Source organism: Osmerus mordax, chromosome 9 (genome assembly GCF_038355195.1).
Source record: "Osmerus mordax isolate fOsmMor3 chromosome 9, fOsmMor3.pri, whole genome shotgun sequence".
Classification (NCBI taxonomy): Eukaryota; Metazoa; Chordata; class Actinopteri; order Osmeriformes; family Osmeridae; genus Osmerus; species Osmerus mordax.
In genome coordinates, this window is record NC_090058.1 from 14,116,321 (window position 1) to 14,126,918 (window position 10,598).

Here is a 10,598-nt window from a genome sequence, read left to right on the forward strand (position 1 = left end):
GGAAGCCATGGGCGACGGCTTCCTGCTTCTGACTGCAGTGACCCCCACCCTTTACCCCCCCTCCCAGAGTGGACAGCACTGACCCCTCAGTGTGGACAGCCAGTACAGTACCAGCACCCCCTCCCCACGCTAGCTAATACCCTCACGTTAACATGTTGTGACATCAATATACGGTGGCCGGGACATCACCACCATCAACTCTGTCATAACAAGCTGCACTTGTGACTGGAATATTGGTAGCTGAGACTTAGCAGCACGTTCCTGGAGTTCTGAAGGTTGTCCATGAAGTCATAGGATCAATAAGGATGAGACACATTCACTTATCACCCATGAGCCTTTGAGAATGTAGCAGAAGAAAATAGCTCCTGGACAGCACACTGGTGTCAGCTTTGGCTAACTGAATGCATTACGGTGGATGGCAAGATTACGGTAGCTAAATCTGGCCTCTAATTGGATTTATGTCTACATGGTTTGTTGTCATCATGTATAATTTCACTGGATTAAACCGGATTTCACTGGAAATGCATCTTTGGAACAAATTGTGTAACTTGGTTTTACGATTGTTTGCATGTTTTGTTTTACAAGGCGAAAGTAGGCTGTTTATAAGGTACAAAAACAAGTAACAAACATCCACCAAAAACACAAGTGTGCATTGTGGGAGAGAAAGAGCTAGACAGCCTGGCACACGTCCAGGATGGTCTCTCTAGCCTGGGACACATCCAGGATGGTCTCTCTAGCCTGGGACACATCCAGGATGGTCTCTCTAGCCTGGGACACATCCAGGATAGTCTCTCTAGCCTGGGACACATCCAGGATGGTCTCTCTAGCCTGGGACACATCCAGGATGGTCTCTCTAGCCTGGGACACATCCAGGATGGTCTCTCTAGCCTGGGACACATACAGGATGGTCTCTCTAGCCTGAGACACATCCAGGATGGTCTCTCTAGCCTGGGACACATCCAGGATGGTCTCTCTAGCCTGGGACACATCCAGGATGGTCTCTCTAGCCTGGGACAGGTGCTCCTGCAGAGGAAAACACAACCAGGCAGGTGTAATGTCTGTCACACCTGCAGGTGTGGAGTGCTGTTTGGTGCAGACTTTAATCTGAGCTCCAGGCATTCCACAATCACCCACCCCCCACCACACACACCCACATGTAAACATGTGGCCCAGACCCTGAAGGCATGCTGTGTTATTGAGTTACCCTGCCCCTAACACGGACCACGGGACAAGACACGAACCAAGCGCACCAAAGAGTCACTCTGTCTCCTGTCCGTCTCCCCCGGCCTGCTCAGAGTCCCTGACCCTCATCCCTCTCTAATTACATTTCCTTTGCCATAACGTAGCCTTCCCGCCTTCATCCGGCTGCCTTCCACCCTTAACTGTACACAGACAGATGTGTTTGGATGGTGTCGGTTTATGAGTCTGAATGGCTCTGTAACTTGGCTTTTGTGTATGTGTGGCCTTCCTGACCCCTGTACCTGTCTCCCAGGTAACCTGGTTGTCTACCTGTCTCCCAGGTAACCTGGTTGTCTACCTGTCTCCCAGGTAACCTGGCTGTGCACCTGTCTACCAGGTAGTAAGGCAGTTGTTTATAACCTTGACATAAAAGTCACAAACAAACACCTCCCCGTGCCTGCAATCCTCCCAGCATGCTAGCAGTCTGCAGGGGGCCAACAATGGTTTTCCCCACTCCTCAGTGAACCCTGACTCACAGAGACAGAGAGACAGAGAGACAGAGAGACAGAGAGACAGAGAGACAGAGAGAGACAGAGAGAGAGACAGAGAGAGAGACAGAGAGAGAGACAGAGAGAGAGACAGAGAGAGAGAGAGACAGAGAGAGAGAGAGACAGAGAGAGAGAGAGACAGAGAGAGAGACAGAGAGAGAGAGAGAGCGCATAACAGCACTGTTGCACCACCAACCTCCAGGCTGCCCTTTATCCCTGCAATGTCACTTCCTGTCAGCTTTGGCCCGTGCCCCTGTGTTGGCCGGAGGAGTGTGCTAATGGTGGCGTTCTACTTCCTGTTTCCTGGCATGGCCAGCCTCATTTGGAAGACAGTGTTTGATGGTCTCCTTGCGTTCCTCCATGTTAGTCCTGATATCCTCATCGCCATCCCTCTATCCCCCTTATGTCCCAACCATACATCCATCATTATCTCTCTAAAGACCCTCTCACTAAAGACTAAACACCTTCTCTTCAAAGACTAAAGACCATCTCTGAAGACTAAAGACCATCTCTCTAATGCTGGGTACGCACTAAATGTTTTTTTTTAAATCTTTTAAGATTTTCAAAATGTGAGAGACCACAAACATGAGGACCAAATCCTAGACTTAACCGCTTTGCTCCCCCATCACATCAGGATTTCTGATCGTAAATATTCTGAATATTTACGATTTGCGATCAGGGCGGCTCTGACGTTCTTCCGAGCAGGTTCGGTCACTCTTAACACACCTCACACCAAGGGAACATCTGATAAGATAATCTGTAGAACCATCAAGATAATCGGGACATTACCTAGGATTGTCGGAAGGGAGGAAATCGGCCCGTTTATCCTGTGGTGTGTACCCAGCATAAAGACCATCTCTCTAAAGACTAAAGACTATCTCTAAAGACTAAAGACCATCTCTGAAGATAAAGACCATCTGTCTAAACACCATCTCTCTTAAGAGACATGGTGTTTAGATGGCTGCTCCATATCCTCCTCCACTGGGCTGCTCCTCCAATGTTTCCTCTTTATTCCTGTATGTTGCCTGACTTGTGTTTTTTGTCTTCATTTGGATTGCATTTTTTTTGTCTCTTTAAGCAGGTTGTCCTCACGTCCCTGTGACACACCCTAATGCCCCCCCCCCAGCCCCACCCCCCACCTCACCCAGACTAACTCTAGCATTGTAAACTCTGACCACCACCTCACCCAGACTAACTCCAGCAGTGTGAACTCTGACCCCTGACCTCGCCCAGACTAACCCTAGTAGTGTGACCCCTGACCTCACCCAGACTAACTCTAGATGAATGAACCCTGACCTCACCCAGCCTTTAGCAATGTGAGCATGTGTCTTTACTCTCTAACGCTGCCCCCTGCCTGTGGATGCCATTTATAGCTACTGTCCAATCCTGCTTTAACATGCGGCTGGTAGTCCTGCTTTGACTTGCTGCTGGGAGTCCTGCTTTATTATAATTATAATAATAATACATGTATTCATTTTTAGCACATGCTATTATTTAAAGCAATGTACAGAGGGGGATTTGTATCTTGATCTGGAGTCAAATGTTCTACGGAGCTACCAACCATTTACCATGCTGCTGACAGTCCCCAGCCTCGCCCGTGGGCAAAATCAGGTCACTTTTACCTGCCTGGCCCTGGTTCTTCTCTGCAGTGGCCTAAACCTAACCTTTGACCCTGTCGATCAATGGGGGTCGCTCTCCGACCCTGCTCCCAGGCCCGGCGCTCTCCGCCGGCCAGCCAGCCAATCAGTGTCCGTCGATAACAGAGTGGCGTGTCTCACCGTCCCAGAATAGAAAACGTCATTTGGGATTATCTCCCGCTCCTGGATCCCTGCCTTCTTTTCCCGGTCAGGCCACTTGTGATGAGGTCACAGCTGAGCCTGTCGTTCTGTACCACCTGGGGCCTTCTCCAGCCCTGGTGGGGTGGAGGTGGGGGACTGAAGCGTGTGTGTGACCCAGCAGGGAGGCTTGGTGCTGGGCTGCAGGGTGCTCTGGGGTGGCTGGAGGTCTAATCTGGGGGGGTGGGTGGTGTTTGGGTTCCTGCCAGGCTGGCTAGCAGAGTGTCATAACTAACCTAGATCACAGCATTAATAATGGTTCTAGATGACCTTCCCCCCTCACTCTGCCTTCATCACCTCACCGTCACCTCCCACCTCGCCACTCACTCATAACCAGGCTTCAAGTCCGCCCGCTCTCCCACCGAGACACACGTACACACACACACACTCATCTGGGCGCAGGATATTCCCAAAGCCCTCGTCGGTAACAATCTCCTGCCTTGTCCCTTCCATTCCCCCTCCCACATCCCTATACCAACCCCCCCCCCCCCCTTCCACCCCTTCCAGGACAGGAAATTCTTCAAGGGCTTCTTTACAAAAGTAAGTTGTGCTTTGTGTGTCCGAGTGTATCTTCCCTCACTGGTAACCCCTCACACTGTGATCTCGCTGGGAAACACTCTGGGTGCCGTCTGGATGGGCCTGCTCTGTCCCAGCAGCAGCAGACCACACCTGCATGTGTGTGTGTGGGGGGGGGGGGCACTTTGTGTTTGTTTATTTGGTGTGTGTGTCTCAGGTTACCTCTACGAAACATGAATGGCAACATTTCTAAGTGTGTGTGTGTGTGTGAGGATGTCTCACCCCCATGTGTGTTTCCTTGTTGGGTTGGTTCAGCTCCGGGTCACTCCAGCGTGAGCGGGTCTCGTGTCACATCCTCTTCCTTCGTCTTCTTCTCCTCTACCTCAGCGGGGCCACTTTCACAACACCCAAACTCATCAGCACTTCTCTTCTCTCTGACACACTTGTTTTCTACCCTTTTCAGGCAGTGTGTGTGTGATTGAGTAACAAGTGTGTGTGTGTGTGTGTGTGTGTTTCTAGGGCCGGGTGAGTCATTTTCAGCTGAGGGAGCTGATTGAAGAGATGTCTGGGTGGTTAAGCTTGCTGTGTGTGTGTGTGTGTGTGTGTTCTCTAACCAGTGTGTATGTGTTCTCTGCAGGCAGGGAAGAAGGCTGTGAGGGCGGTGCTGTGGGTGTCTGCAGATGGCCTCCGTGTTGTTGATGAAAAAACAAAGGTAACGTTTCAAGTCTGAGCTACTGGGGCAGGGCCGGGTCCCGAGGCCGGGTCCCGAGGCCGGGTCCCGAGGCCGGGTCCCGAGGCCGGGTCCCGAGGCCGGGTCCCGAGGCCGGGTCCCGAGGCCGGGTCCCGAGGCCGGGTCCCGAGGCCGGGTCCCGAGGCCGGGCCCCGAGGCCGGGCCCCGAGGCCGGGTCATGGGTCCTGGCCATGGTTCTAACCCTTCAATAGATCCAGAACAGGATGGTGTTTCTGGGTCTCTGAATACGAAGAAGCTTCGCCACTTTACTTCCTGAGGCCTTTCTCTGCTCCATGACCGTGACCGTTTAATGGTTCCGCTTTCAAATCCCATTATTCCGTACAACACAGTTAAACACTCCCATCACACATGAACAAGAAACTTGAACTTCTTACACGTTGTGCTGTGCTGCCCCCTGTCAGGCAGTAGTTGGCATTGCATCCTAATTTCCAGTCAGCTAAATGCTGTGGATAGTTTAGTGTTTTGTAAGGGTGGTATGCGTTTTGATAGATTGATATTAATAAATATTATATGGATAGTTACAACCAGGAAATCAGCCTTTTCACAGTTTGATAAGCGATATTACTGACCACCCACATGGATTATCAGTAAACGCGTCAATTCAAAAACCCATGAGATGTGTTAGTCAACGGCACAAGGCGCATAACCCGTGGGTTATTTGGAGATGCGCCCGTATTCATTTGGCTTTTATCCAAAGTGACGCACAAAGGGGGATTTCAACCTACAGCCTCTATATCAACAGTCACATTCTCTGCCGCTAAGCTATACCCATCCACCATGCTGATGGTGTGGTTGTTGACGTCGATGGTGCGGTTGATGTTCTCGTGGTTTCCCCCCCCCCATCAACAGGACCTGATCCTGGACCAGACCATAGAGAAGGTGTCGTTCTGCGCTCCGGACCGTAACTTTGAGCGTGCGTTCTCCTACATCTGCAGGGACGGCACCACCCGCCGCTGGATCTGTCACTGCTTCATGGCCATCAAAGACTCCGTAAGAGATCACCACCGAACACAAGAACGGCCTCCATCACGGCCTCATTCTCAAACACAAGAACGGCCTCCATCACGGCCTCATTCTCAAACACAAGAACGGCCTCCATCACGGCCTCATTCACAAACACAAGAACGGCCTCCATCACGGCCTCATTCTCAAACACAAGAACGGCCTCCATCACGGCCTCATTTGAATGAATGAATGAAAACCTCTATTGCCCCGAGGGGAATTTGTTCTTCACCAAGAGCTTAAAAACAGAGATACATTCAACACTACAGACAGGACAGTACAGTGGACAGAAAAAAATTATACAAAGATTTGCAAACACAAGAATGGCCTCCATCACAGCCTCATTCACAAACACAAGAACAGCCTCCACCAGATACCAGGTCATCCCTCTCCACCCGCCAGCCCCCCTCCACCCACCAGCCCCCCTCCACCCCCCAGCCCTCCTCCACCCGCCAGCCCCCCTCCACCCCCCAGCCCTCCTCCTCCCCCCAGCCCTCCTCCACCCGCCAGCCCCCCTCCACCCGCCAGCCCCCCTCCACCCGCCAGCCCCCCTCCACCCCCCAGCCCTCCTCCACTCCCAGCCCCCCTCCACCCCCCAGCCCCCCTCCACCCCCCAGCCCCCCTCCTCCCCCCAGCCCTCCTCCACTCCCAGCCCTTCTCCTCCCCCCAGCCCTCCTCCTCCCCCCAGCCCTCCTCCTCCCCCCAGCCCTCCTCCACCCCCCAGCCCTCCTCCTCCCCCCAGCCCTCCTCCTCCCCCCAGCCCTCCTCCTCCCCCCAGCCCTCCTCCTCCCCCCAGCCCTCCTCCTCCCCCCAGCCCTCCTCCACCCCCAGCCCCCCTCCCAGCCCAGCTCAGCTCCGTGTTCCCCCAGGGAGAGCGTCTGAGCCATGCCGTGGGCTGTGCCTTCGCCGCCTGTCTGGAGCGCAAGCAGAAAAGGGAGAAGGAGTGCGGCGTCACGGCAACCTTCGACGCCAACAGAACCACCTTCACCCGCGAGGGCTCCTTCCGCGTCACCACGGCGACAGAGGCGGCCGAGCGGGAGGAAGTGATGAGACAGCTGCAGGAGAAGAAAGGTGGGTGTGTCCGGGATTCACTTCCTGTGCGCCAGGAAGCTTTCTGACTCACTGCAGCGTGTTTCAATCTGTCCACACAGGGTGTACTCTGTTCTGATAGGCTACCGTTTGGCAGTTTTGAAACATCTGTGCTCTGACTGGTCATACGCATTCTAAAGCTGAGCTTTACTCAACTCAAGAGTCCTTATTAACGGACGGAAAAATACGTCCGCTTCCATTCTGAGCCAAACCCACTGGTACACAGGAACTACGCAGTGCACATTCTTTAGAATGTGTTGTTAGTTTAGACTGTTAGGAAGCAGGACCAGTATACTAATGTACCCGTACGTGTTAGAAACGACAAATCCACCTTAAAACTCGAACTGGAAACGGTCTGATTCCTGAAGCTCTGATTTCCCCCCCCCCCAGCCGAGACGGACGTCAAGACGTCACTTCCTGTGAGCTCGGCCCCGAGCGTGCCCCCCTCCTCGGCCCCCCTCCAGGGGCCCCCCTCCCCCTCCTCGTCTCCCCCCCTGTCCGCGCATGGCCTCGGGCCCCAGGCCATCCCCCGCAGGCACGCCCCTGTGGAGGCGCTGGCCCGCCAGGGCTCGTTCCGAGGCTTCCCGGCGCTCAGCCAGAAGACCTCGCCCTTCAAGCGCCAAATGTCACTGCGCATCGGCGAGCTGCCATCCACTATGCAGCGCAAGTCTGACTTCCCCATGAAGAACACAGGTGAGACCCGGCACGCACACACACTCAGGTGAGACCTGGCCCCAGCTTGTCTCTCCTTCTCTCACACACACACACACACACTCAGGTGAGACCTGGCCCCAGCTTGTCTCTCCTTCTCTCACACACACACACACACACACACACACACACACACTCAGGTGAGACCTGGCCCCAGCTTGTCTCTCCTTCTCTCTCACACACACACACTCAGGTGAGACCCGGCCCCAGCTTGTCTCTCTTTCTCACACACACACAAACATTTAGTCATTTAGCAGACGGTCTTATCCAGAGCACACAAACACACACAGGTGTGTTTAGCCTGTCTGAGAGCTTTCTGGTATGTCCACGTGAAGTTGTGTGTGTTTAGGGGTGCAACAATTCAACAATCCCTCAGTTTGTTCAGCACATTAGGGGTAAAAAAAAAACATTACCATTTCAGTGTTCTCTGTATTTTCTGTATTTCCCTTCGTAAATGCCCCATCATGTTAGATGTATTATCGTTAGCACAGGGCTGCCAACTTAAAAATGTTGCTGCGTTCTAAACCCCCTCTAACCCCTTTCACGGGTGTTCGCACGTCTATGTTGCTTCACTCCGTGTGCCTGCGCGCATATATTAAGTAGTCCTGCTAACGTTGTGAACAGTAAGTCGGCGTCGCCTTTTCAGCTTGAGAATACAAGGTGTGGCGTGAGAGCGTGTGACCTGTTTGAAATACGTGTGTCTCACGGCCAATGCGAGTTGAGAGTTGGCAGCCCTGGTTAGCATACTTTACAGGTGACTAGCTTTGTATGATTTGCCTCTCCAGCAGTGTTGCCATCTCCTCAGTAAGGAAAGTAGCAGTGCTGCGCGAGGCTATAGTGAGACTGACCGCCTGTGAGTGCTTTGGGACGGCGGAGGAGCTCACGGCAGCACCCGCTGCTCGTTGAGAACAGTATCGCAAAACAATCCGTGCTTTCACGTCAGAGTGTCGAAAACACCAGCAAGTCTCCAACAACACCGGAAAAAGTCGCTAGATTTGTCAGTAGTCGCTTTTGACAAAAGTCGCCAGGAGGGTTTGGAAAGTCGCCAGATATAGCGAGAAAGTCGCTAAGTTGGCAACACTGCTCTCCAGTTCCTGCCAGTAAGTGACTCGTCATTGATTTACTGACAGTTAATTGGACAGCTACTCTCCGGGAAAAGTTACAGGAAAGGGGAAGGACAAAGGGTGTTAGGTTGTGTTTTCTCGTAGATCCGAAAAAACGCGGTTTACATGTAAAAACCGAACCGTGGTTTGTGTGTTGAACAATTTAAAAAAATTCGGTTCAGATTTGCACCCCTAGTATACGTGTGTGTGTGTGTGTGTGTGTGTGTGATCGTGAGATTGCGTGTGTGTGAGCGAGGGAGAGAGTGTGTGTGCGCGCGAGCTGTCAGTGTTGCTGACTGCTGCTGTGTTGTGCTGCAGTGCCGGAGATGGAGGGCGAGAGCGACAGCATCAGCTCTCTGTGCACCCAGATCACCTCCGCGTTCAGCGGGCCGCCCGAAGACCCCTTCTCCTCAGCGCCCATGCCCAGACCTGCCACCTCGCCCCAGTCTCCCGTCGCCCCAGGTAACCATGCCAACCCCGCCAATCAACCCCCCCCCCCCCCTAACCCTGTGTGCGAGCATGAGAGAGGGCTTGTGTGTGTGAGGATGCTTCTAAAGCCTTGTCTGAGTTCATGCTTTTAACCGTTTGTTTTTTATTCATAATTTTTTATCTCCGTCACAACTATTAATCTGTACATTTCCATTGCATGTGAGCGATGTTTCTGTCTAACACTATCAGTACACGAACGTACACCTGCTTGCCTATACTAGCTACCATCTCTTCTCTGCTGTAGTGAGTGGAACAGCGCCTGCCTTCCCTGTTGCTGCTGTAGCTAACCCCCCTGCCATGCCCCCTCCACTGCCTGCCCGAGACACTAACCCCTGGGCCAAGATCCCAGCGGGGGCCCCTGCCTCGGCCCACCCAGGTAAGGAATCCGGAGGGAAGCCCCCTGCCACAAAACCGTCGGACTCATTCAGTGTGTGGAGATTTTCCATTTAATTCGGCACACAAATCGTGAATAAGACGTGAAAGTACAGCGGATAATCAAGGATCAGACGTGCATCGTTCTAACAGTATTTCTGTGGTCAGAATCATGGAACGGTCTGTATTCACCTGATTCGCCTTCTCATTCCAGCCGCAGGAGGTGATTGGACGAGCCCGGTGATCGTGGCCCCGTCCCCCTCGTCCTCGCCCGCACTGCCCTCCCACAGACGCACGCCGTCAGAGGCCGACCGCTGGCTGGAGGAAGTCACAAAGTCAGTCCGTGCCCCCCAGCCTTCCCCCCTTCTGACCCCAGCCCCACCTGCCCCCCAGCACTCACCCCTCCTGGCTCCAGCCCACCATGCCACCCAGCCCTTCCCCACCCCCGTGATGACAGCCCCCACCCAGGTGGCCTTCATGCCCTCCGCGGTGCCCCTGGTGCCTCCCCGCCAGCCCGTCTACCACCCCCAGCCTCCGGGTCCTTACCCCATGTCCAACGGGCTGGCCTATGCCCAGCCCAGTGTACCCGTGGTGGGCATCACTCCCTCCCAGATGGTGGCCAACGTGTTCTGCTCGGCCACGCATCCCCAGCCCTACCCTCCCCCCCCGGCCTCGTTACCCACGTACGAAGGCCTCGCTCCCTGCCACCTCAGCCCCTTCACCAAGCCCCTCCCACCTTCCGCCGTCATCTCCAGCCCCTTCCAGCCTCCCAACGGCAGTGTAGCCTTCAACGGCGCCGAGAGCTGGGCCTCCACCGCTCCCCAGGCCCCTGCACCCTGCCCCGCGGCCCCGCCCCAGGCCGACGCCTTCGAGGCGCAGTGGGCCGCCCTGGAGAGCCGCTCCCGCCAGCGCACCACGCCCTCACCCACAAACCCCTTTTCCAGCGAGCTGCACAAGACCTTCGAGATCCAGCTATAGAGACTGACAGCGTTGAGGAGGGGGA

The 10,598-nt window shown here is 54.2% G+C and overlaps 1 protein-coding gene across 4 annotated transcripts in view; it reads left to right on the top strand.

Annotated features, from left to right (window-relative positions):
• numb (NUMB endocytic adaptor protein) overlaps positions 1 to 10,598 on the top strand; it is a 28,297-nt gene extending 17,699 nt beyond the window's left edge. For 2 of the 4 annotated variants that reach the window (XM_067243621.1, XM_067243622.1), the window contains exons 4-11: positions 4,070 to 4,102; positions 4,716 to 4,790; positions 5,679 to 5,819; positions 6,701 to 6,902; positions 7,311 to 7,613; positions 9,053 to 9,196; positions 9,468 to 9,599; positions 9,810 to 10,598. In XM_067243621.1, the coding sequence (XP_067099722.1) occupies positions 4,070 to 4,102; positions 4,716 to 4,790; positions 5,679 to 5,819; positions 6,701 to 6,902; positions 7,311 to 7,613; positions 9,053 to 9,196; positions 9,468 to 9,599; positions 9,810 to 10,573 (1,794 nt within the window). In that variant the 3' untranslated portion in view covers positions 10,574 to 10,598. The remainder of the gene's footprint in view (positions 1 to 4,069; positions 4,103 to 4,715; positions 4,791 to 5,678; positions 5,820 to 6,700; positions 6,903 to 7,310; positions 7,614 to 9,052; positions 9,197 to 9,467; positions 9,600 to 9,809) is intronic. The other 2 variants (XM_067243624.1, XM_067243623.1) reach the window with 2 other exon arrangements.